We start from the raw sequence: 27,958 nt of genomic DNA on the forward strand, positions 1-27,958 counted from the left end.
TGTTTAAACATAGAAGGCTTGTGGTAAGGAATATATTTTTATTTATTTTTTTGTTAATTTTTTTATTTATTTTTTGTTAATTTTTTTATTTATTTTTTTATTATATGAACTAAAAAATGTAATGTGTAAAGCTAAAATATTATGGGGATATAAAACAATTCCTTTTTCTCATTTTTAAATTTGCCTCCATTTTTTTGTTTATTATTTTTTAGTCACATTTATAATACTGTATATTTGACTTTTTATTCCCTTTTTTCATTATGAAGTATTGCACACCATTTTGATAGTTTGTCATTTTTTTTGTAAGAATAATGCTGTCTAATAACTTCGTAATTTTAAAAAAAGTTTAAATTCTTTATTTTGTTAAATAAAATAAAAAAGTATAAAAAAAAATAATTCGTTTGTTTTTTATTTTACCCGTGATTCAATACATATTTACACAAAATGAACAAACTAAAAATCCAAAAAACGATTGATCAATTTTTTGCTATCAAACCCAAAAAAAGTGTAAGCGCAAATATCGAAGTAATGACAAGCGCATCCTCAGATTCATTGGTTAGTAATTATATTGAAGAAACAGAAAAAAAAACAAATAATTTAAAAAAAAGAAAAATTAGTAATGATAATGATATAATAAAAAAAGAATCACGTTTAAATAAAGATGAGGATATAGTAGATATAAATAATGTAGGAATCAAACCAGAAATGATAAACACAGAAATTGTCCAAAAAGAAATATCTGATTATAATTATATAGACGAGATAAAAAAATTAATGGATGTGGAATGGTATGAACAATTAGAAAGTGAATTAAAAAAAAATTATTTTAAAAATATGTATTTAAGAATAAAAGATGAAAGAAAGAAAAAAGTAATATATCCACCTGAACATTTATTATTTACTGCTTTTTTAAAAACACCTTTATCAAAAATAAAAGTAGTTATAGTTGGACAAGATCCTTATCATCAAAAAGGACAAGCCATGGGGTTATGTTTTTCTGTGCCTATTGGTATTAAAATACCACCTAGCTTAAAAAATATTTTAAAAGAAATAAAACAAAAAAGTGGTCATGGAGATTTAACAAGTTGGACGGAGCAGGGGGTATTTTTATTAAATACTTCTCTAACCGTTGAAGAAAACAAACCAGCTTCCCATAAAAATTATGGTTGGGAAATATTTACAGATAAAGTAATTGATATAATTAATGAAAAAAAAAAAAAAATAGTTTTTATGTTATGGGGAAATTTTGCTATAAAAAAATGTGCAAAAATTGATACAAAAAAACATTTTATTTTAAAATCAGGGCATCCATCACCTTTAAGTATAAAACATTTTGTCAATTGCGATCATTTTAATAAATGTAATAATTTTTTAATTCAAAATAATATGTCTCCAATTAAATGGGAATTACCCCAATAATATCATAATGAGATAAAAAATAAAAAATATATTAAATATGTTAAAATTGAAACGAAATAGTTCTAAATATTATAATAATTATCCATCTGTTTTAGTGTGTTAAACTTATCGTCTATACTAGCGAACACACACAATTTAATATTTTTTTTTTAAGTTTTTTATTATATAATTTATTTTATTAATTTTGAAATAGTATTTAATTTTTGTATATTGCAAAATTTAATTTTATTTGTTTTTTAATTCTTATCCATATTTTATTTATTATATTATTCTGGTGTTTATTATCAGAAATAATTTTATTTTCCAGCTTGCGAAAAAAAAAAAAAAAAAAAAAAATATATAACTGAATGAGTGGGCATAAAGCACACGTTTTGAGAATTCATTTTTATAATTGAAAACACTACCAAGAAGCTTCATTATTTTTTGTTGTTATATCATAACGATATACTACTTATCACCTATATTGTAGCTATTGACTTCACATAATAATTTATATTTTTATATATTTGAATGTAAGTTAAAAGTATGAAAATCAATAAAATTTGGAAAATATTCTCTATATAATTATTAATTACATTTTAAGGGGTATTATAAAAAAAAAAAATTATTTAATAAATTTAAATATGAATATATATAATTTTGAAGAGTAAAAAATGTAGGAGTATGTTACTTTTTCATAATATTTATTAAATATATTTTTTGTGTTTTAATATGTTTTTGTTCATTCTTTTATTATGATTTGTTTGTATAACTTTTTCATTCCATTAGTGTATTTAAAAATTTAGTTATTTCACAAAAGGAGGAATAGTACATCGAATTAACCATAGTATTATATGTACGTATGCAGTTTTTTTGTGTAACATTTATAAGGAATTGAGAAAGAAAACTATGGCTATTGGGGATTTAGTTTATGGATTGGGTCGATATGGTGGCTTGTTTGAATTTTATAAGATATAAGGAATGCAAGTTATTTATTAAAAACAGTTATTTATTTTATCGAAGTTCAAAAACATCATACAAAAAAAATGAAATAAAATCAGTAAAAAATATTTTGTGTTTTTCACTTTTAAACAAACCACTTTTCCCAGGCCTTTCGTATATCCTTAATGCTGATAAAAGTTTTATAAAAATTTTAGAAAATTATAAAAAAAAAAATATATATGTTGGTCTTTTTTTTAACAAAAAATCAGAGAATGACATAGCATATGATTTGTTAAGTGATCAAGAATTAAACACTAATTTTTTTTTAAAAGGAAAAGAAGGAAAACAAAATGTGTCAATTTTGAATGATAAAAATAAAATTATAAAAAAAGATATAGATTATATAACAAGTTTTAGTGATATTTATGAATATGGATCAATTGGGTTAATTAAAAAAATATTAAATAATAAAAATTTAAACAATATAGACAAAGATGATACAGAGGTTGATAATAGTATGATTCCTACTAATTTATTTAAAGAAACAAATGAAAAAAATGATATAAAAAATAATTATATTGAAAGAAAAAAAAAATTATTTTATAATAATAAAACTGAAAAAGAAACATTCCAAAATGAAAATGAAATATATAATTTAGCTCCCTATTCAAATGGAGAAAATATTTGTCAAATATTTGTTGATGTATTAGAAAGGATCAAAATAAATAAATGGAAAGGAAACAATATTGGGGAAATTATCATAGCAAACAGATATAATGAAAATAAATTGAAGAATGAAGAAAATGAGACAATTTTAAAAAAAATAAAAGGATATCAGCTTGAAATTATCGAAAAAATAAAAGAGATAATAAAAATAAATAATAATAATAGTTATGAATATAATATATTATTAAAATATTATAATACTAAAAATGTAAATAATTTAATTAATTTTGTAGGAAATATAACAATAGCAAAAAATAGTAATGTTCAAAAAATGCTTGAAGAAAATAACATTGAAAAAAGATTAAAAAAATGTGTAGAATTATTAAATGAGGATATATATTTGTTTAAAATGAAAACAGAAATAAAAATAGATTTAGAAAACAAGTTTTTGAAAGAAAAAAAAGAATTATTAATTACAGAACAAATTAATTTGCTAAAAAAAAAAATAGGACATGAAAAAACCGAGCATGAAAAAAATTATGAAACATTTATTAACAAATATAACAATTTGATAAAGAATAATTTGGAGGAAAATATTTCTACACACATTTTAAATGAAATTACAAAATTTAAATTTTATAATGAAAATAACACTGATTATTCATCAGCATATCAATATATAACAACTATTTTGAATATCCCTTATAATAAATATGCTAAATTAAATAATGAATTAACTAAATGTGAAACTATTTTTAAAAATTCACATTATGGCTTAGATACTGTTAAAAAATATATATATGAATATTTAAGCATATATATATTAAATAAAAATAAAAAAATAAAGCCAAAAATTTTATTACTTCTTGGATGCCCAGGAACTGGAAAAACATCTATATGTAGAACCATTAGTAAATGTTTAAATATACCATATTATATAATAAATATGAATAATATTAATAATATGAATGATTTGATAGGGCATAGAAAAACATATGTAAATAGTTATGAAGGTAAAATAATAAGTGCTTTGATAAATACACAAGTTATGAATCCATTAATCATATTAGATGAATTTGATAAAATTGAAAATGTTTATAATAATAATAATATTTATAACACATTTTTAAATATATTTGATCAAAATCAAAATCAAATATTTAAAGATCAATATATTAATTTTCCTATTGATATATCTAATATATTTTTTATATGTACAGCCAATTCTATAAATAATATTCCAGACATGCTTTTAGATAGAATGAATATAATAAATGTATATCCATATACGAATATTGATAAAATATATATATATAAAAATTATTTAAAAAAAAAATTAGAATTAGAAACTAATATTTCAGATCTTCACATTCATATATCTGATAAAATGTTATTATATATTATTAATAATTATACTAAAGAAAATGGAATTCGACAATTTTATTATATATTATATGATATTTATAAAAAAAGAGCATATATGTTATTACGTGGTGAAACATCATGTGTGCATTTAATTAAATGTATGAACGAAGATGTAGAAAATTCATGTTTTTCTATTTCAAATAAAACTAAATATAATAAAAAAAACTATATAATAACAGATTTTATAAATCTTGATAATAATAGATATGTGAAACAAGGGAATATCTCACATTGTTCAAAACCCGGAATTACAAAATCAATTGCTTTTACAAATAATGGTGGATATATTATAACGATAGAAATTTCGAGTTTATCAAAAAACTTATTGAAAAACTCATATTCTAATTTAAATACTTCACTAAATTTAAATACCCAAGAAGAAATGTCCAATAAAAGCAATACACATAATTTAGATTCTTTGAAAAACTTGTTAGAAAAAAAATGTAATTATAAAAATAACAATTTTCTTGGATATATCAAAGATGATATGTGTCCAGATCATTTATTTAATGAAAATGAATATCAAAATATTTTTGATTTAAAAAATGAGCATGTCCCATTTATTTATGAACAAGCAAGGAATTCATGCCAATCAGGATTACAAAATAAATATAAAAATAAATTCTCAAATACTTTGCATTCTCCACAAGTAGAACGATGTGATATGTTCAATTCGAAAGATAAGGCCCGACATAATAATGTGAAAAATAGTGAAATAAATATCGCAAATAGACAAACAATGGCTAGCTACGATTGTAATATTGTAATTACTGGAAATGTTGGAAAAATAATGCAAGAAAGTATAATTATAGCTAATACATATTCGATAAATATATTAAATCGTATATTTTCAAATTTTCAAAGTGAATATTTACATATAAATTTAAGTGAATGCGATTTAAAAAAAGATGGGCCTAGTGCTGGTATTAACTTTGTAACTTCAATTTTATCATATTATTTAAAAGTTCCTGTTGACAATAATTTATGTATGACCGGAGAATTGACATTAAATGGAAATATTTTAAGAATTGGGGGATTAGTAGAAAAAATAATTACAGCAAAAAATTCAGGGATACAGACTTTAATTATACCGAAAGACAATTATCATGAATATTTATTAATTCCTAAAGAAATAAAAAACGATATTCATATTTTATATGCTCATCATTATTATCAAATTTTTAATTATATTTTCACACCCAAAATATATAATAAAGTAACATAAAGAAAATGTAAAAAAAACACGTTCATAAATATACATGCTTATTTATATCCACACCAATTTGTATTTCTAATTTTCCATACACTTTTTGTGGGTGTCATTATTTTTTTTTCATTCATTCATTCATTCATTCATTTATTATTTTTATGTTTTACTAAATCATGAGAAATTGTAATATGATTTCCTCTTTAGAGAGGGCTATATATACACCATTTAAAAAAATTATTTGTCAAAAAACTTTTAAATAATATTATATTTGTAAATATTTATATTTTTTTTTTTATTAATATATAAGGAGAGTAATTAATTCATATATTTTGTTGAAAAGCTAATCAATATAAAATTTATGACTGTTCATATTTTTCCAATCAATTTTTTTGGGGAATAATTGAGTATATAATATTATTTGTTAAAATAAAAATATATATAATAAGCAAAATGAATGAATAAATAAATTGCATATTTTTAGCATTTATTTATTATGAAAAATGGTAAGCGATTATTGTTTCATTTAACAATTATGTCCCTAATTTCAGCTTTACAATTACTAAATTATTCTACAATCATTTTTTTTTTTTTTTTTTAATTCCCTTAATAATTCATTTCTACATATACATACTAATATAATAGCATACAAAACATAGTTGTATAATAAAAAAAAAAATTAATCATAAATATTTTATAATTTTTTTTCATTGTTTTTTTATGTATATATATATCAGTTTGAAGTGTAATTGAATTCTCCAAATAGTGAAATAAAATAAAACATAGTCTTATAATTTTTGTAGAATGAATTTAAAAAAGCGATAAGGAAAGGAAAAAAAAATCTAAATAACATAATATATATATTTATATACATATAAAATAAATGAAGGAGAAAGATTTAATAGAGATTAAACAATATTAATGCGAGCAAACAAAAATAAAAACAATAAAAATTAATCCGTTCGTTTTCTTCGTTGCATGTTTTAAGATTACCTTTGAAATATATGAAAGGTCAGAAATTTAAAGGAAAAAGTGAAAAAAAAAAAAATAGCTAGCCAATAATAAATACAATATATACTTACAAGGAAAAAGAAAATGGGAAAAAACTATCGATTAGAATCATGGTTACAATATAGAGTAAGAGTAACAATAAGTGACACCCGATATTATGTTGGGACTTTTCTTTCATATGATAGGCATATGAATATAGTTTTAGTTGATGCCGAAGAATTTCGAAGAGTGAAAAATAAAGAAAACAACTTTAAGGTAAAAAAAGGATATGAACATAATATATATTTGTGTATTTTTATTGCGCAATAGCTAGTTGGAAATTTGATCAATTTGCATATTTTTATTGTAAAATAGCTAGTTGGAAGTTCTACAAATTTGTGTGCATTTTTTTTTATTTTATTTATATTTCAGGAAATAAAAAGAGTAGTCGGTCTTATATTAATACGAGGAGATAATATAGTTTCATTCACAGCAGAACGTGCACCAATTAATAAAAAAACTATGAATAATATAACAAATAAAGGAATTGCTACTGGCCGAGGTATAGCATTAAATAATTATGTACCTATGCAAAATAATATGACTCCTAATATGCCAACGGGCGTAGGTATAAACGTAGGTACATCAAAAAATTTAACACCAATAGTAAACCCTGGTTTTAAATCCCCAAATATTCCAATGAATAATAAAATGCCATTTATGCCCATGGGTATGCAAATAAATCCAAACGTAGGTGCTTCAAATAATGCCCAAATGGGATTACCCAATCAAATTCCTACTCAATTACCATTTCCTCCTAATTCTAAACCTCCAACAGATCAATAAGGTATGCTGAAATTGATTACTATACATATACTAAATGTGTATCATTTACTTAAACATCCATATAGGATATATGTATATGTGTGCAGAATAAATAAGCAAAGAGAAAAATGAAGGGTAATGATATAATAATTTTTTTTAAATAATAGGTTGTTTTTGCTTGAAATGTTAATATATAGGGAAAGGCTTTAATTTTTAAAATAGGCGATGATAAAATAAAGAATTTTCAATATAATATTTATTAATATGTTTATGTTTTCAAAATTAAGAAATATTATATTTATTTTTTAGCAACTTTGTAATTAATACTTATCATCTTAATGTTATTTTACAAGACATTCCCATAAAACACACATACAAGCAATTATTCCAATGTATATATATTGGGAGAATTATATAATTTACCCTCTATTTTATTGTAAAGTTATTTTTTTTGACATAACACACACATAATGTATTTTATTTTTATAAATTTTGTATTTCCTTATATGCATTTATCTTATTTTATGGCAGAATTAAAAATATGTTATAAGTTTTCATATTTTTAAACTTCAAAACATTGAAAAATAATTATGCATACTTGCCTTTTTTATATAAAGGACATGATATACAAAACAACAAAAAAATAGAATATTTGCTAATTTTGTTGTTATATTGAAAGTTTTAGACATTTATTTCGTATTCTACCATATTATAACTATTTCTCTTATTTATTTTTCGATTTTTAATCATCATTTTATAATTTAATGAGTTAAGAATATAAAAAAAAATGAAAGGTAGTCATTTTTATTTAATTAAAGAAAATATGAATTTTGAAAAAAAAAAATTTAAGGATTGAATTAATGTAAAATGAAAAAAAAAAATAATATGTTTTGTTAAAAAGAGCATAAAAAAAAGAATGGCAGTTGCTCTTTTATTGTTTATTTTGTTGTTTTATTGCATACCTTATGATCAGTTGGTATTATATATTATTTATGTATTTACATATAATAATAAAATGATCAAAGAACGGGAAAAAAAATAATAATAGGCACATAGTAACAAATAAAAAAAGGGAATTAATGTTTTTGTAAATATATAACAAAAAAACATATGTATATATTACAATAATAAGATAATAAATAGTAAAGAGAAATGTAGAAAAGAGAAAATCCCCCAAATTATATTTGTCAATTAAAAGGTTTTAAAAATAAATAATAAAAATAAAATAGGAAAAAAAAAATATAATACAACGCACATGCGCTTTTAAAAAACCCCAAAACCCATAGTAAACAAAATAATAAAAAAAATAAAAAAAAAAGGAAAAGAAAAACGAAAATAAATGATTCAATATATTTATAATTTTTTTCTATTATTATTAATTTAATTTTTGTTTTTTTTAGTATATAACAAAAAAGAAAAAAAAGTGTGCTTTAATTTGTCAAATAAATTATAAATAACACAAAGTATGATGCATTTTTGTTTTATGAAAAACTCTATAATATTTATTACACAAGTATGTGCATATAGTTTGATATTTTTTTCATTAAGATTATTCAATTGAAAGCTTAAAAAGCTAATCATTTAACTTTCAACAGTTACATATAAATAGATCACATAAAATTGGAATAAAAAATTATAATTGTAATATATTTACTATTTTATTATTCATTTTAATATCTGCCTGTTCAAAATAATAACACCGTGTTTCAAAAAAAATAGAGAAAAAAGAGAGGACAAGGAAGGAAAGCAGAAAGAAAAAAGAAAGAAAAAACAAAATGGTTGTTGTTTTGTTCCTCACAGTATAGGAAAAATAAAATATCAATTATTATATTTTTTTTCATTATATTATTAATTATTTCCAAATAATTTTTCATGGAATATATCAATATATAAATGAATATCCTATATGAAATATTACCAAATTTGTTTTTTTATTTTATTCAGTCTTTTCTTTTTTTAAATTACTAATGATATAAATATAATCAGAAAAATAATATTATCCAGAATATAAGAAAAGTCAAAGGGGAAAATAAAGTACACATGTACATACGAATATATATAGAATGTGGGTGAACTAAATTAAAAGAAACAAATAAGATTTATAAATATAAAAAATGATGAATGTTCGAAAAAGACAAATACATGTATCTATTGTGAATAAATATGTTGATTTTTATGAAGAAAATAATGGAAATAGTATAGAAAGAAATGCATTAAATATAAAAAAAAATATTGATGGTAAAAGTTATGAAAATAAAATTGATAAATATATGAAAAAAAAAAAAAAAAAAAAAAAAAAAATAAAGGTGAAAAAAAAAAATATATATATCAAAACAAAAATAGTGTTATAAATAATACAGAAAAAGAAAACAATAATGAAATAAATAGTAGTGTTAATTGGAGTACTAACAATAGTTGTTCTTGTCTTATTAAAGAGGATTTAAATACAACTTATTACAATAAAATAGAATCAAGTAAAATAAAAAAAAATGAAAATATTTTACTAAATAATAATGATAATATTGGATACAGTGATAAAGAAAATGAGAAAAAAGTTTGTAAAGTTAAATATAAGAATAAAACAAAATTATTTTTTTATTTGATTAAAAAATATCCAAAAGTTTTATTTAGCCGAAGAAGTCTATCTTATTATTATAAACTTGTTGGTAAATATAATAAAGGAATTTTAGATACAAAAAAATATAAAAATGAAAGAATAAAATTAAGGAATTTATTATATAAAATAAATTTAAGGAATGCTACAAAAAGGGAAACTTCCAGTGAGGAAACTCAAGGCCTTAATAACAAAACCAGAAATAGAGAAATAAATATTTTAGACAAATTATATGTTCGAAATGAATTTATTAATACAAATAGATGTAAACAAAAAGTAAAGAAAATAAAAGAGGAAACAGAATTTAGAAACGATTATGAATATATATCTAATCATAGATATACTAGTATAAATAACAAAGACAACACTATTCATGATGATTTTATTTCTAAAATAGATGCAAAACAAATGAGAATTGACAATAATTCAGACGAATATTATATTGAAGAAAAACTTCGAAAATATAAAAATTTTCAAAAAAAAAAGAAAAAAAAAAAAGAAATGCTAAATAAAGAAGAAATATTCCAAAGATGTGATACTAACAGTTTGCCCACAAATTATGATGAAAATAAAAAATGTGAAATGATGGATAAAATTGTGAATCCATTATTAAAAAGGGATGAAAATGCAGGAGTTCAATGGGATTTTAGAAATTCTAAAGGTAAAAAATTAAAAAAAGCGATTAAAAAAATAGAAAAAAAATATATAATAAATACTAAAAGAGCTAAAAGTGGAGAAATAATTTTTCCTGCGAAGTATAGCAAGAATGATGAAATAAAAAATATGGGTAACAAAAATAGAGACGAAAATAATAGTGAAGAAATTAAAAAAAAAAAAGAACCAGTTCATATTCCCATGGATAGATATAATAATAGTAATAGTTGCATGTATAATGAAACGAACTATAAGTTGAATGCTCAAAATAACAAAAAAAATGATAACATTAAAATTGAAAAAAGAGATGATATTTTAGATAATATATTTCATCCAAGTCAAGATATGCTTAATTATAAAACTTTTGAAAGGATAAAAGACAACTATTATGATGAAAATGATGAAAAATATGTTAGAGGCAAATATATTGCACGATTAGAAGAAAAAGAAATGAATAAAAAAAATATTAAAACTAAAAAAAAAAGTCATAATATTGATGGTGAAAATCCCAAAATCCATATGAACAGAGATGAATATATACTCAAAAAAAAAAAAAAAAAAAAAAGTAGTAGAAAAAGAAGATATCTTAATAAGTAGTGGAAACGAAAGTGATAACATAAAAACAAAAGAATATTTAATATTGAAAGAAATAAAAATGAAACAAGATAGTCAAAAAATTCGACTAAATTTAGATGCTTCATGTTTTGCATCTAAGGGAGCAGGGTTATATAACTATGGACAGAATATTTGTTTTTTTAATAGTATAATTCAAACAATTGTGAGAATACCATATATATGTAAAGATTTATTAAATAGATTACACTCATTAAATTGTGAAAAAAAAAAAAAAAAAGAATTTTGTTTTTATTGTATATTTGAGCATTTTGGATATAATATTATATCAAAAAAAAATGTAATCAAAAATACTTTAATACCATATATAAAAAAATATATATGTAATAGTTATAATATAGGTTATCAAGAAGATGTACATGAATATTTAAGATATTTTTTATGTTCATTAGAAAAATCCTCATTTTTCTCGTCAATATATATACAAAAAATGTTTACTGGTGTAACTAAGAATGTTACTATATGTATGAATTGTAATAATGTATCTTTAAAATATGAACAATATTATGAGTTATCATTAGATATAAGTTCAGTTAATAATTTAGAAGAAGCTTTAAAAAATTTTCTATCAAATGAGATGCTTATTGGCGATAATGGTTATTATTGTGAAAAATGTCGAAAAAAAAAAAAAGCTACAAAACAATGTGTTATAAATAAATTGCCAAGGGTATTAACTATACAAATAAAAAGATTTTTTATGAATTCAAAATTTAATATTGTTAAAAATCGAAAACATATATCATATCCTTTATGTTTAGATATGAAATATTATGTTAATAATTATTATTTATTTAAAAATAGTATAAATGATGATGTTATACATTTATATGAAAAAATGATGTCTAATAATAAATCGAATAAAAATAATAAAAGTAACGATAATAATTTTTTTAATGATAATAAATCAAAGATTGGACGGAATGATTATATTAATCAGAATAAATTAAAAGAAGAAAATTACAACAATGTAAAGAATGAGATAAACACAAATAATTTTTCAAATTTTGAAAAAAATGAAAATAATAATGACAGTATTCAAGATAAATATGAAAAATACAATAATAAAGATCTGAACGTTTTAAGAGAAATAGAAAATATATTTATACAATTAAAAAATGAAATATATATTAAGTTACAAAATAGGCATCCCCCAATATCTAGCTTAAAAAATTTAGTAATAGAAAAAAGAAAAGAAATTAAAAAAGAATTAAATAAAATAAAATATTTCAAATTTTATAAAGGTGCTATATTAAAAATTTCTAAAGATATCAATACATTGTATTATTGCATTAAAAATAGTTCAGAAAAAAATAAAAAAATAAACTTAAAAACTTTGGTATTTAAATATAGGTTGGATTATTACGAACGTAAACAAAAAGAAAGAGAAAATAATAAACATGAAATAAATTTTTTAAATAAAAAAAATAGTAACAATTCTGAAGGTTTTTCAAATACAAATAATTATGAAAAAGATAAATTTTTGGAAAATAAAGGAGAAAAAAATTTAAATAATAACAAATTTTATCAAAATAATAATCATTTTTATTATGAATTAACTGGGCTTATTAAACATATTGGATCAGGAACAGATTATGGCCATTATATTGCCCTTACAAAATCAAATAATAATATTTATCTACAATGTGATGATAATAATATTTCTTATGTTAATAAAAAGGATATTTTAAATTGTGCAAAAAATGCATATGTTTTTGTTTATACATGTACACATCCACAGTTTATCGATTTTTATAATGCATATGTAGATGTTCTTGAAAAAAAAAAATTTGATATAAATCTCCCAGTTTTTGAAAAAAGAGTTGAATTTAGAGAGAGAATAACAATGCCAAAGAAAAAATTCATAAGTAGATCCCTCTGTTATGCTATACGTGGTTAAGTAAAAATTGAAGTTGAAATAAAATGACTAGCCATTTGAATTTTTTTTTTTTTTTATTAACAATACAGCTATTTTTTGTGTGCAATTGTTAAAAAAAAATGCCAGAATTTGAATATAGCTAGATAGAGCAAGCAAATACACTTCAAATAGCATACATAATTTTTATTCATACACACAATGGGAGTCTATTAAATTGTGGAAGTAAAGATAAAAGTAATATGTATAATTATATAAGCCTCAAATGATATCATATACTATTGCTTTATAATAATAATTAAATTAGAGCCCCACCAAATTGGGGAATATAATGTATGTACATAAGTTTGTATAATATTTTAAAAGCTTTATATTGAGCCTATGAGCTCATTTTTTCACACCCTAAATAAGTCGTGTTCTACGCATATGTGTGTATAAAAATCTTTACCTCTTTTAAGCAAATTTTGCATTTTTTAAATTTCAATTTAAATAACTTTTTTTTTTTATTTGTTAATAATTTGGATTATTATATTTCAAATAGGAGAATACAATTTTGTTCATTATAATTTTAAAATTACGAAAGGAAAAGACATTTCATATTATTGGGGTCCAATGGAATTTTACTTTTTTATAAGAATTACATTTACATTTCCTATACATGTCAGTTTGTATATGTATGGGTATTTATAATACCAATTACCTTTTTCCAAAATTTATAATTATATGCAGAATATTCATAAATCACGTAAGCATTGTATATAAATTCCGATTATTTTTAATTTATATTTATTTTATTTTTATTTCTATACATTTAAAAATGTATAAAATTCTTTATTCTTAACAAAGTAAAGATTGTTTGAAAAGTTCGGTTAAATATTTAATCTCATTGTTACAAAAAAAAATATGTACCAACAATAAAAATTTATTTTCACAAGAATGTGTATATATTTGATAGAATTCTTAAATTTCAAAAAAAAAAATAATAATGGACAGCTAATTGAGGATGAAAAATATTTTCCCCATATTTTACATAAAAAAAAAATAAAAGGGTAAATAGATAAGAAATTTATAATAGATATATTATTTCAATTTATGTTTTATTTTATATGGTAGTTTTTATCCCTAGTTTTAAATTCGAAACTATGCAGAGCCTCTTGAATTTGTTGCAACTTCTTTTATCAGAGTGTCAATAGTTATATTGTCAAGAATACTATGCATAACTTTATTAAGTGTCATAATATCATTTGGAATATTTTTATCGTATCGAATTTTTTGAGCAATCCATCCCCCTTCAATTTTTTTTTCTGTTAAATCATCATTTTTACAAATCGAATAAATATTTTTAGAAACATAATAACATTCAACAATATAATGAGAAATTTTATTATTTATAGCCATTTGCAATAATTGTTTATATACATCACCATATTCAGCTAAATAGCATTTATATGATGCTCTAATTCCATTTATTGCTATAAATAATTCAAATTTAATTGGAATATTTTCATTATTATAAATAGTTTCAATACCAAAATCAACCGTATTTAAATTTAATGGTTTCCATTTTAATAATTGATAAAAATTCCCAGTAACATATGGATAATTTAATGGCGTAAATATAATACCATCTGTTGTGTGTGGTAATTTTTTCATAATTTTTAATAGCTCTGATATTTGTGATATTGAATAAAAATCTTTTAAATATATATTGAATGGTTCGTTTTCTGTATTTTCATTTTCCACGTCGCTATCTTCATCATTTGTCAATTCTGTATGTTCGCCTTTTTCGTCACATATTTTATTTTCGTCAGTTATTGCGAGTTCTTTTTGATTTTCATGTTTGTTTTTTTCATTATCTTCACTGGAAAAATTCTTTAAATTATTATCGAAAGTGTTTTTATTAGTTTGAATATCTTCAGTAGTATATTTTCGTTTTCTCAAATTATCATTTTCAGCTTCCTTTATATTTTTTTTATTATTAATATTATATAGTTGGCCATTTTTTTTTCCTCTTTTTTTATTTTTATACATTTTCAAAGGTGTTATAACATAATTATATACATTAGTTAATCTTTCTAAATATGATAAATTTGTGATATCTTTTCTTTGTATAAATAAACCGTCATATATTAAATAAACAATTTTTTTTTCCTCAATTCCTTTTTTATCATTATATATAATATCTTCTACTAATTCCCCATCCAATAAAGTTAGTTGTTGTTTTATTTCTAAATCATCTATAGTAGGTATATGCATATCATTTTTGAATATATCATAATTTCTATCAATTAGAAATGTTGTATTTGAAACAATAAATAAAAAATATCTAACTCCATCTGTTTTTTCACATATTAAATAATCTTTATTAAATAAATTTTTGATGTTATGTTTAGTTAATGATACAGGATTACTTCCAGGAAATCCTTTCCTTTTCCATTTTAGCATTTCATTTATTTTTCCACGTATTTTTTCTTTTAAAAATTCATTTTCTATTTTATCACCAGGGTTGTATATGTCTGTAACCATTATGTAATATGATATTGACGACATATAATTAGAAAAATTAAAAAAAAAAAAAAACTAAAATTCGTCAAATTTAATCAAGTAAAAAAAGGCTTATCAAAGGACGCCTATATCGCTATTACTATTGCCATTGTTATATTATTTTTTTATATTTTTTTTTATTTATTTTTATTATTTTTTTTAAGCAATGAAATGTTCCCCATGGCACATGTATGTATAACATACACGATTTAATAAAATTATTTTTTATATAAGCATATGCATAACAATATTTACACAATAATAACATTAATAAAATAGTTAAATATATTTTTTTTGAATTAATTGGTAATAGCTAACATAACATGATTTCTTTTTAAAGGTGATAAAAATGAAACAAAATATAATTTCATATCACTTTTTTTTTATAGTATGATATGTCAAAATAAATGAAAAAAAATATTTATTTTGAAAAATATATTATTATAAAAACAAATAATGTATAAATTTTCTATAACTAATAAACACAGAGAACAAAAATTATCTTTATTTCTATATATGTAATTTTGAAGTTGAGTTTATATTTTTAATAACTTTCAAATATATAAAGCATGGGTTATACACATAGTTATTATTATTATTTTTTAATAAAGCTTATGTATTGAAAACTTGTTGAAGAAAATAATAACAGTTATAATATTTAACATAAAATATGCTAATTATATATATATATAATTTATGGTAATGCTTATACTATACTTTGATTATTCAATTTTTGTTAATTTTCTCATTTCTCTTATTCTGTCTTTATGATTATGATTAGGCAATACATATTTTGAATTATGAATATATGTAGTTTTCATATAATGTAAAAAGTTAAATTGGGATAAATAATTTAATATGATGTATTATCATGAAATTAAAGAAATATATGATAATATAATTACCAAGATGTGTTTTGGATTTTTAAATAGTGAGTTAAATTCCTTTTTTGTTTGTTCAAAAAACATATTCCTAAATTTATGGGCAATAACATATAGCTGGATTGACTAAACATTATTGTAAAAAAAAAAAATTGAAATAAATATATTGTGCAATTTAATACAAACCATGAAAGTTTTTGGACAAATGTTATTTGGTTATTTCCAATGATATAAATATATTACTATTATATAAAATAATATGTATGCATATTTAAAGAAATATATAAAAAAGTTGTAAAAAAATAATTCAGTCTTTTTGAAAAAAAAAAAAAAAATGTTACATATATTTTCAAATTTATTTATATTTAGAAAAAAAAATATGTTTAAATATTACCCCAATATAAATTACATAATTTTAATATATATATATTTGCATATATAATTTTGTCATTTTTTTATTTTGTTTTTATTTTTTGTCTTATTGTTCCAATGTGCTAATAAATTGCACTATTATTTTATGTTTATAATTATTCCTAAGAAGTATATCATAAAAAAGAAGACATGATAATTGGTTTATTTGTTTCTGTATAATTTGTATATTGGTTAATTTTCTTTTATTTTTTTGTATTAATTTTTGGAATTTTGTTCAGACATTTGCATTTTAGTATCACCCTATTGATATACTTGTACAAACAATTTTATGTGTTTTTATAATTGTAGATATTTTATTTATTTGTTTTGTGTAAAATGATTTTTAATATATGCGCATGCATATAGAGAATAATATCATTTGTACATTTGTTCATTGATATATAATATTTCGTATATTATATACATATTTTTAAAATTGCATGTTATTAATATTTGTTTAACTCTTGTTTTTATATTTTTATGTTATTTTTTTATTTCGTTTTTTTCGATTTACAAAAAATGTATAGGAATGTTCATGTATTATAGAATAACCACTAAGTCCATTCCTTTTTAAATAATAATACCATCGTAATATACACATTTGAATAATATTACATTGTTGGATTATTTGAAATAATTTTTAATAAATGGAAAAGGTTAGCATTTTTTTTTTACTAGCTTTTTTGGTACTCCCTTGTATTGTCTTTATTTTTATTTTTTTCCATTTGTTCATTTTTTTTATTTTTAGAATAATATTATATAATCCACTTGATGATAAAATGAATCAATATGATCAATGGAACCGTAGGATACGAGTATGCAGAAAAAAATAAAATATTCTTATAATATATTTTAGTAAACTGTTTTGTATAAATAAAAATCTATATATGGTTGTTTAAAAATTCAACATATATGCAAAAAATTAATAAAATATATGTGTGTGTGTATTTTCTACTTTTAATAATTTTTTAGACAATCTGGTATTGCAGCAGCTTATATGTTGAGTACAAAAATGCATTGAGAAAATCTAAAAAAATGCCAGTAGAAAAAAAAAATGAATATTGGGAAAAAAAGCATGAAGAATTCGCCACAAAAATGCTAAATAATATTTACGAATTACGAGGTTTGGAAAAAATGCAATAATATATATATGATTGTATGCACTTATTCATGCTTATAAAAAAAATTTATATAATGGAAGTTTTTTATTTTTTTCACATGGTTTAATAAAAAAAATTAATGTATACCTAAATTTTCAAACATTTTCAAACATTTTCAACATTTTAATCACAGGATGGTGGGTTAAAGTTGGGCAATTTTTAAGCACCCAAGAAAATATTATGCCAGTTGCATATATAGAAAAGTTCACAAAATTACAAGATATGATGCCTACCTCACCTTTTGAAAAAATTGAAGTTATTTTAAAAAGGGAATTAGGTAATATACGATATGTGTGCAATTTTTTTTAATTTACCTGCACAATTCATAATTTTATTTCGCTTTCTCAATTTTTCTATTTACATGTTCATAATTTTGGACACAAATAAAATTATGATTTTCCATAAACATATTGTTTTTTTTCAACATAAATTATATAGGAAGTATGTATGAACTTTTCGAGTATATTGATAAAACTCCGCTTGCAAGTGCATCAATAGGACAAGTACACAAAGCTCGATTGAAAAAAGGGATGATTATTGACAACATGAACAAGTCATATAAAAACGATTATAATGTTATAATAAAAATTCAACATGAAGGTATAGATAAATTTTTATCGTCTGATATTAGTACATTGAAAAAAGTATCATGGGCTTTTGGATTAATAGACAAAAATTTTAATTTTGGTGATTATATTGAAGAATGGCAAAATTCTGCATCTAGAGAATTAAATTATAATTATGAATTATATCATCAATTGTTAGCTTATAATACATGTAAAAATTCATCTATTGATTTAAAAATTCCTAAAATATATTGTGCATATACAACTTCAAAAGTTTTAGTAATGGAATATATTAAAGGATTTAAAATTACGGATACAAAATATATAAAAAAATATAATATAAATACATATGATTTAATATATAAAATTATAGATTATTTTGCCTATCAAATACATAGTGATGGTTTTTTTCATGGGGATCCTCATCCCGGAAATATCCTTGTTATGTTAAAAAGGGATTGTAATAAAGATAAAAGAGCTAGATCAAATAAATGTTCCAAAGAAAAAAAAAAAAAAAAAAATTATTATGAAATAAATGAACTAAGTAGCCAAAATAAAATGCTTAATCACAATGAAAATGAATTTAGAAGTCTTTCAAATTATGATAATAATATAAATAAATTTATGAAAAGACATAGTTTAGGCAATGAATCATGTGCATCTATGGAAGAATTTATAAGTTCTAGATATAATATTACAAAATTAAAAAGTGGAATAAATAAATCTCGAAACTCTTATTCAAAAATGTGCAACTCATCTGCGATTCATAAAAAAAGGAAAGAAGATATTGCGAACAAAGTTTTGAGGAATGATTATAAATATATTATTAATAATATTGATATAATTAATAATGAAAATAAAACAAATGACAATGGAATGAATAAAAGCAAAGAGGAGCAAGAAAGCACTATAACCTCAAATAAAAGTGTATCTAAATTAGAACATTCTGGTTCATATATTAAATCGGATTCAAAAATTTTAAAAATAAATCAGAATTGGAAAAATGGAATATTAAATTTTCTATGGAAAGATTCAAAAGAAATTAATAAAGATAAAATATGTGCTACATCAACCGAATTAGACGATGAAATCATAAAAGAAAATGATAATAATTTGAGCAAAAAAAGTTATGACAATAATTTAAAAGAAAAAAAAAAAAAAAAAAAAACTTATGAATGTGTACCAGTAATAATAGATTGGGGGCTTATAAAACAATTAGATAACGTAATGAAGTTAGCATTTTGTAAATTAGTATACAATATTAATTGTATGAACTTTATAAATATAATAGAAGCATTTGAAGATATGGGGTTCTGTTTTAATGATGATTTCACATATGATCCTGAAATATATATTGAAAACTTGAAAAAGTTTTTTTTAAAAAAATTTGAAGAATCTGAAATAAAATTAAATGAAAATGAAAATACTTCAAATAATAATGGAAAAGAAAATAATATGAGTTTTTTAAAAAATATGGATAAAAATGAAGTTATTGAAAAAAGTCCTATAAGTGATGTTCCTAAAGATATTATTTTTTTTTTAAGAGTTGCATCTTTGTTACATGGTTTATGTACACAATTAAATGTAAAAATAAATTATTTAAGTATATTTTCAAAACGAGCTAAAGAAGCTTTGGAAAATACTTATAAACCTATTGACACATCTATATATATTACACCAATCAGTAAAAGACCAAAAACATTTTTAGAAAAAAGAATACATAATTTTATTAAAAAATTATATCAAAAAAAAAAAATATTAGGATGCCAAATATGCATTATTCATAAAAAAAAAATCGTTGTTGACACATGTGTTGGAATGATAGGAGTTATTGATCGACGGCCTATAACTAGGCATTCATTATTTAATGGATATTCTTTAAATAAATTAATTTTAAATATTGCACTGATTCATCTTATTTATAATAAAAATAATGATGAAGATACGTTTGAAAATGAACATTTAAATTTATGTGGTGTTAATAAAAATAGTAATTTTTCTAAACAATTTGAAAAAGATATAGTTAAACAAAATGAAAATAAAAATAAAAATTTGAAAGATTTTCAAGATCAAACAACACATTTCGATTTTTCAAATTTAAAAAATGAAATTGATGAAATAGACAAGATAGATGATAGATGTAATAATTCTAAAAATATTTCAGTAATAGAAAATAGTGATGAAAAAAAAGAAAATCAAAATAATAACAAAATAGAATATAGTATAAATAATCTACAATCAAAAGATTATAAAAAAAAAAAACTTACTCAAATAAATAGTGAAAAAGAGACATATAAAAATATCGAATTAGAAAAAATAAAAAAATTTAAGCAAAAATTAAATTCGCCTATATCAAACTATTGGGACGGATTTATATGTAATAATAAAAAATATATAACAATAAAAGATTTTTTAACTTTGAAATGCTATATTAGGAAACCATTTCATGAAAATATAACTTTAAATAAATTTATTAACTATGATAGTATGGTTAATATGATAGAAAATGCAAAAAATTATAATGTAAAAAATAAATCCAAAACATATGGTGAATATATGTATTTAATTGACACATATATTATTTCAGAATTAATTTACAATATTTCTGGATTAAAATATTACGAATATATTTATAAAAATATTATAAAGCCTTTAAATTTAGAAGAAGAAATGTTTATTCCACTTCCATCTTATTTTTTGAACAATTTTAATGATAAAAATAAAAAAACAAATAAAACTCCACAAAATAATTCCACTAATAATAACAAAGTAGTATCTGGATTTATTTCTTCAAATAATTTTGGAAATATTTCTTCTGATTTGGTAAATATAAAGGATAATGAATTTGAGGCACATGATGCTCAAAATGTTTCATTTTATAACTATAAAGGATCATATATTGAATCTTATTATAATTCAAAAGGTAGTGAAAACAAATGCAATAATAATATTTCAAATTTTCGAAAAAAAAAATATGAATATAAAGATAAGCGACCGTTTTTTATATACAAGGATAATAGGAATAATTTAGAAAATCAAGAATTATCTAATAATGTTTGGTTTAAAAATAAAAGAATAAATGGTATATATAAGCTTTCAAATAATTTGTTTGAAAATAAATTTATAAATATAAGTAACTATAACTATAAAATAAATAAAAATAATATTTTAACAAATATAAACAATAAAAAAAACAATGAGGTTATTAAAAACTTGAATAGATCTGCAAGTGTAGATGTATATTTTTCAACAAAAAAAACTATAGATATTAAAAAAAAAGTAAAAAGTGAAAGTATTGAAAAAACAAAAGTATTATCTTTGAATATTAATCAGCATTCTTCTGATTTTAGTGAAAATACAAACATAAAGCCAGAAAGGTTTGATAAATCGCAAAGTTTTAAAGATTCGTTAAAAAAAGAAAATAATAAGAAAGAAAACTTTTATGATGCAAAAGACAATTTGACAAAAGATGAGTTAAACGATGTTCATGAAAAATATCAAAGTATTGAAACAAATAAAGATAAAAATAATGGATGTAATGATAAAATAGAAACTAATATAAAACAAAAAGATGTTTTTAGTTTAAAACATACATTTTTTAACCATGTCGATAATTTAAAAGAAAAGACAAGAAAGATTAATGATTCTATAAAAAATATATATGAAAATAATGATAGTATTTTTTTAAAGAATTTGTTTACATCTCAAAAGAAAGGAGAAAAATATAACAATAGAAATTTTGATAACAATAATAATATAAACTTTGATAATATTAAAGATTTGGAAAAAGATTTCGATTTAAGAAATATAGAATATAAGCATTTATATGAAAAAAAAAACTTAAAAAAAATTCGAAAGCGCGATATTTTTTTTGAAAGTATGTTAAAACATGGAAAGCTTAATAATGTTGAACAAATTTTGAATATAAATAAATTAAAAACACCGCTTAAAAATATTGAAAAAACAAAAATAATAAATAATTCTAATATAAGATCACTAAGTTACAATAATATTGATCATGAAAATAATTTATTTAAAAATTCAGAACCAATTGGAGATGTAAATAAAAATAAAAATTCAGGAAAATGTGTAAATACAAATTATGAAAATAAACAATTTTTTAATAATATAAATGAAAAAGGAAAATTATATTATAAAAACCAAGAAAATGAATCAAATTATAATAAAAAAGAATTAATTCCATCGATTTTTGTAAGCAATATTATTTTAGAACCTAATGTAGACAAAAATGAAAATAGAGAATCTATTACTATTAAAAATTATAAAGAATATAAAAATAATAATTTAAATTTTAATGAAAATGTTAAAACACTTTATGAGAGTGTCGTTTCAGAAAATAGTAGTGATGAATCTGTAAATAGTATATTAAAAGAAAATTATAATAATTATCAAAAAAAAAAAAATATTAAATATAAAAAATTATATAAATATATTACCGAACTAAAGGAATATATAAGAAATAAAGAAAAGCAATTAGAGATGATAAAAAAAAATGAATTTGAATATAATAATAGTTTTATTTTTGAAAATGATCATATTTTTAAAATAAATCAAGATATTTATAACAAAAATGAAGGAAATAACTTTCAGACAAATAATAATAATTATGATATTAAACAAAAAGAAGCAGAATATGAAATTATGAAAAAAGAATTGTTTAAAGAAAAAAATTTATTAAAAAAATTAGTAAATTATAAATATTCAATTATTAAAAAACAAATAGAAAATATAACAAAAAAAAAAACTAAAAAAATTATATATAATAATGAGCATTCAGATGAATATGCTATGTTTAGTGATACTGATTATAATAGTAATTATGAATATCGAAATTATTTTTTTAATACAGATTATTTAAAAATAAAAGATAGAAATATTAATGAAAAAATAAAAAAGTTAGAAACATATTTGATAATGAAAAAAACATATAAGAAAAATAACTCTGGACATATACCTGAAATACATCACACTATTAATAAACATACAGATGTTTATTGGAAATTAGTATATTCAAAAAGAAATGAAACTATAGCAGAGAAATTATCAGAAAATGGAAATTTGAAAAATAATTTTGATAATATATTAAACTCTAATTTGCAAAAAGGTAAAAAAAAAATAAATCCAGATAATGGTTCTGAAAATATTGCTAATGATATCCAAAAAAATAAAGAAATAAATAATATGAAAAAAGAAAATGATAATAATGATATTAATTTAAATAATGCAAATGAACAAGAAGAAAAAATAGAACCAAAATTTAAATCGTATCTAAATAATTTTAATTCAAAACAATGTAATAAATATATATCCTTTTTTCAATTAGTACAAAACAAACCATATGTCTTAGATCCACTCATATATGATTCAAAAAAAATATTAAACAAATTTATACCAATAAATGGGCGATTTACCGCGAAGGCTTTAACTAAAGTTTTAGCCTTTACAAATGAAAATTTATTTTTTCCTTCTAAAATTATGAACAAAATACGAAAAGTTTATACAATTGAAGAAAGCATAGAATCTTTTATTTTAACTGGGGGTATGAGCCGAAAATGGGGATTAGGGTTTCAATTATTTGAGTGTGAATATGATGGCGAAATAAATGAAGAATTTTCAATTCAAAATAAAAAAAACAAAACAAAAAACAAACAACAAAACAAAAAAACAAACAAAATTATAGGATATGGTCAATCTGATTGTTCAGGATGTTTTACTCTTTCATTTCCTGAAATAAATTTATCGATAACCTTATTATTATCCGACTTATATAAAGGAGCAGAGGTATGAAAATATAAACTTTGTTTTTAATTTGATCATGTGTATTCTTATTATTCATAATTTGAACTGTTTCATTTTTATACATACATTTATATTTGCAGACTGCACATTTAATATTGGAATATATAATGAAGTTATATGGAATTAGACCGAAATGGAAAGTGCCCATAAAGGTTTCCAATTTATTAAAAGTTTTATAAAATATTTTTTTTATGAAAAATTTTGAAAAATAATATGATCAAAGCAGCATCTGTATCCTTGCTTGTATTTTTTGTCTTATTTTTATTTTTTTTTGTTTTTTTGCATTTAAAATGTTTTTATAATAATACATAAATAATTCATATTAAAAAAAATTAAATATAAGAACATAAATATTTGATTTAATTTTTAAGTGCGCAATAGTATATTTATAAAATGGAAATAAAAAATAAACTACACTGGATATAAGTGTCTATATATATGTATAGGGGAATGTATAAAATGATACTTTTATAGTTTGTGGGCGTTCAAAAAAATAAATAAATAGTTTGAACTATGTAAACAATATTGAAAAATTATATTTGCGTCTAAATAATTATAAACATATACATTGGGCCCTATATGGAAATATAATTTTTCATATATATATAGTATATATAATATATAGTATATATAATATATAGTATATAAAATATATAAAATATATAATATATAAAATATATAATATATATATGTAAATTGTACATATATACGTAAAAAAAAAAAAACAATCTTTTATAAACAAATTTGAATTAAAAAAAAATGAAGAATAGTAATAAATAAATTAAAACATATATGAATATCAAAATTGTATGTGTTATATTAATAATTTAATATATTTCAATTATAATTGTCTATAATTTTAAAATCACTGTATTTTTATGTCGTTATTTTTTTTTTTTCAACTGGCTTTAAAATTTGAAATGAACACATTAATGTTTCATCAACACTCATCATAGCCCCTGCATTATCAAACTCTCCACAATAATTTGGAGCCGAAAATAAAGTAACTAATTGTCTTTTCGCAAAAAATTCATAACCATCCTCAACAACTTGGTGTGCTCTGCATATAAGATCAAGTTCATGTTTTCTTAAAAAATTATGTACTACATCTTGTCCAAAAGTAAATGAAACACCTCTGTCATTTTCCCCCCATCCATTTATTTCCTTTTCGGGATCTGACCATAATAAGTCACACAATAAGCCTGCACAAGATGAATAAAAAATTAAAATATAATAAAACATATCTATAAAATGTTTCTATACACTAGTTCTATATTTAAACTAACCATTATCTGGTACATCTGTAGGTCTTGTTATTTTTCGAATTTGCTCCATATTGTTTAATTCTGGTGATAACCCACCATGCATACAAAAAATTTTTTCATCTATTATAGCAGCTACTGGCAAACAATTAAAGCAGTCTATAAAAGTTTTCCATAGTTTAACACTATATCTTCTTTTGCATTCATCATAAAAACCGTAAATTCGATTTATAGATGCACATTCATGATTCCCCCTTAATAAGAAAAAATTTTCAGGATATTTTATTTTATATGCTAATAATAGACAGATTGTTTCTAAACTTTGTTTTCCTCTATCGACATAGTCACCTAAAAAAAAATTATTTAATATATTTGTTAAAAATGTTTGTAAATACATATACAAGATTAAATATTGCTGTTTTCTTTCATGATATCCCATATATATATTAACCTAAAAATAAATAATTTGCATCCGGAGGAAAACCACCATATTCAAATAATCTTAACAAATCATAAAACTGTCCATGAATATCTCCACATATTTTTATCGGAGCTTCTAATTCTAATAATATTGGTTGATTTAAAAAAATTTCTCTACTCGATAAACATAAAATTTTGATTTCATTTTCTGTCAAATTTACATTTTTCCCTGGTCTTGTTCCTCTAACTTCTATTAGTTTAGATATTACATTATCTATATCTATTTCTAATGCCATAATAAAAGTTACTATATTTTAAATTATGTCAGTTTGTCTCCTAATTATGTACTTATAAATATATTTACAGGAATTTTATTAATCATTAAGTATATACACATACATATGTATATATAAATATATATATACAATGTTTATGAATATAAAATATTTGAAGCATATCTTGTATGGAATTCCATTTGAAAATAAAAAAAAATATATAGGCAATATGATGGCAATTCTAACTATGTTGAAATACAAATGACATTGCAGATATATATTATGTCCCTTATAATTAATTGCAAATAATGATTGTACTGAAAAGGGTAATGAGTTATGAACATATATATATATATATATATTTATATTTATATATATGTTTTTCTTGAAATTAATTAAAAAATATGCCCATAATATAATATTCTTTACGCATGTGAAACTGGCTATAAAAAAAATTCCCAAATAAATAAAATATATTTATCACTATGGTTTAAAAAAAATAAAATTATACTAATTTATGTATTATTATATTATAAAACAAAATGTGATATTCTTCAATATTATTATAATCCTAATTTATTTCTTAACGTATCCTATTTTCTTGAAAGAGGTTTCCTTTTTGTACGCATTCTAAATTTACAAAAATAATACACATATTTTTTTATTTGGTCATTTTAACTAATGTCCCTTTTCTTTTTAATGATATTGTTATATATATTTCAAACTAATAACGTTTTTTTGTGTTTGTTGTATTTTGGCTATTTTTAATTTCAATATAGCTATGTTGAAATAGCTTTTGTTCCTTATATTTCCTAAAATATATTATATATTTTTTATGTTTTAATTTATATATAAGCTATATTTTATTTATTCTATTTTTTATATTTATATCTAAATCAAATACTTTAGAAACCATATAACATAAACCTATAATGAAAAATTGTCAATATGATATATCCCAATTGACATAAAAAAAAATCTTAAGCATGTGTCAAAAAAAAGAACATCAAAAAAATGTGTATATAATTATGAATAAAATAAGATATACATTTGCTATATAATTTATACAAGTACAAATATTCTTAATGCGAAACATAAAAAAAACTTAACAAATATGTTAGCATATTAAAAAAGTAAATTATCTGTGAAATATATATTTATAGCATAATTTATTTATTGTTTATTATTTTTTTATTTATGCAATATACATATGTATATTTATTATTATTATTATTATATATTATTATTTTATTATTATATTTAATTCATTATAGCTTTAAAAGCAAAACAAAAAATATATTGCGTATATAATATAAATATTATTTCACGGAGATAAATAAAATTAAATATATTTTGTATATACTTATGTATTATGCAATTAAGTAAAATTTG

At 20.5% G+C, this 27,958-nt stretch overlaps 7 protein-coding genes across 7 annotated transcripts; 5 read left to right on the top strand and 2 right to left on the bottom strand.

Moving 5' to 3' along the window:
- Positions 1 to 444: 444 nt before the first annotated feature.
- On the top strand, positions 445 to 1,419 carry PBANKA_1027700 (uracil-DNA glycosylase, putative; the record flags this gene model as incomplete). The annotated part of the gene is made up of 1 exon (XM_034565372.1): positions 445 to 1,419. One exon carries the CDS (start codon positions 445 to 447, stop codon positions 1,417 to 1,419), a length of 975 nt encoding a protein of 324 aa, XP_034422076.1.
- Positions 1,420 to 2,344: 925 nt separating this feature from the next.
- On the top strand, positions 2,345 to 5,656 carry PBANKA_1027800 (ATP-dependent protease, putative; the record flags this gene model as incomplete). Its single annotated transcript, XM_034565373.1, has 1 exon — positions 2,345 to 5,656. The coding sequence occupies one exon, from the start codon at positions 2,345 to 2,347 to the stop codon at positions 5,654 to 5,656; it is 3,312 nt and encodes a 1,103-aa protein (XP_034422077.1).
- Positions 5,657 to 6,733: 1,077 nt separating this feature from the next.
- On the top strand, positions 6,734 to 7,474 carry PBANKA_1027900 (small nuclear ribonucleoprotein-associated protein B, putative; the record flags this gene model as incomplete). The annotated part of the gene is made up of 2 exons (XM_034565375.1): positions 6,734 to 6,904; positions 7,061 to 7,474. The coding sequence occupies 2 exons, from the start codon at positions 6,734 to 6,736 to the stop codon at positions 7,472 to 7,474; spliced, it is 585 nt and encodes a 194-aa protein (XP_034422078.1).
- A 2,093-nt stretch (positions 7,475 to 9,567) lies between these two features.
- PBANKA_1028000 (ubiquitin carboxyl-terminal hydrolase, putative) lies at positions 9,568 to 13,251 on the top strand (the record flags this gene model as incomplete). The annotated part of the gene is given in 3 exon segments (XM_034565376.1): positions 9,568 to 9,785; positions 9,800 to 11,300; positions 11,317 to 13,251. The coding sequence occupies 3 exon segments, from the start codon at positions 9,568 to 9,570 to the stop codon at positions 13,249 to 13,251; spliced, it is 3,654 nt and encodes a 1,217-aa protein (XP_034422079.1).
- Positions 13,252 to 14,367: 1,116 nt separating this feature from the next.
- On the bottom strand, positions 14,368 to 15,753 carry PBANKA_1028100 (mRNA-capping enzyme subunit alpha, putative; the record flags this gene model as incomplete). The annotated part of the gene is made up of 1 exon (XM_034565377.1): positions 14,368 to 15,753. One exon carries the CDS (start codon positions 15,751 to 15,753, stop codon positions 14,368 to 14,370), a length of 1,386 nt encoding a protein of 461 aa, XP_034422080.1.
- A 2,089-nt stretch (positions 15,754 to 17,842) lies between these two features.
- PBANKA_1028200 (atypical protein kinase, ABC-1 family, putative) lies at positions 17,843 to 24,788 on the top strand (the record flags this gene model as incomplete). The annotated part of the gene is made up of 5 exons (XM_034565378.1): positions 17,843 to 17,878; positions 18,036 to 18,186; positions 18,357 to 18,500; positions 18,662 to 24,591; positions 24,690 to 24,788. 5 exons carry the CDS (start codon positions 17,843 to 17,845, stop codon positions 24,786 to 24,788), a joined length of 6,360 nt encoding a protein of 2,119 aa, XP_034422081.1.
- A 697-nt stretch (positions 24,789 to 25,485) lies between these two features.
- On the bottom strand, positions 25,486 to 26,587 carry PBANKA_1028300 (serine/threonine protein phosphatase PP1; the record flags this gene model as incomplete). Its single annotated transcript, XM_034565379.1, has 3 exons — positions 25,486 to 25,811; positions 25,896 to 26,219; positions 26,323 to 26,587. 3 exons carry the CDS (start codon positions 26,585 to 26,587, stop codon positions 25,486 to 25,488), a joined length of 915 nt encoding a protein of 304 aa, XP_034422082.1.
- Between the last annotated feature and the right edge of the window lie 1,371 nt (positions 26,588 to 27,958).

This window comes from Plasmodium berghei (assembly GCF_900002375.2).
Source record: "Plasmodium berghei ANKA genome assembly, chromosome: 10".
Lineage (NCBI taxonomy): Eukaryota > Apicomplexa > Aconoidasida > Haemosporida > Plasmodiidae > Plasmodium > Plasmodium berghei.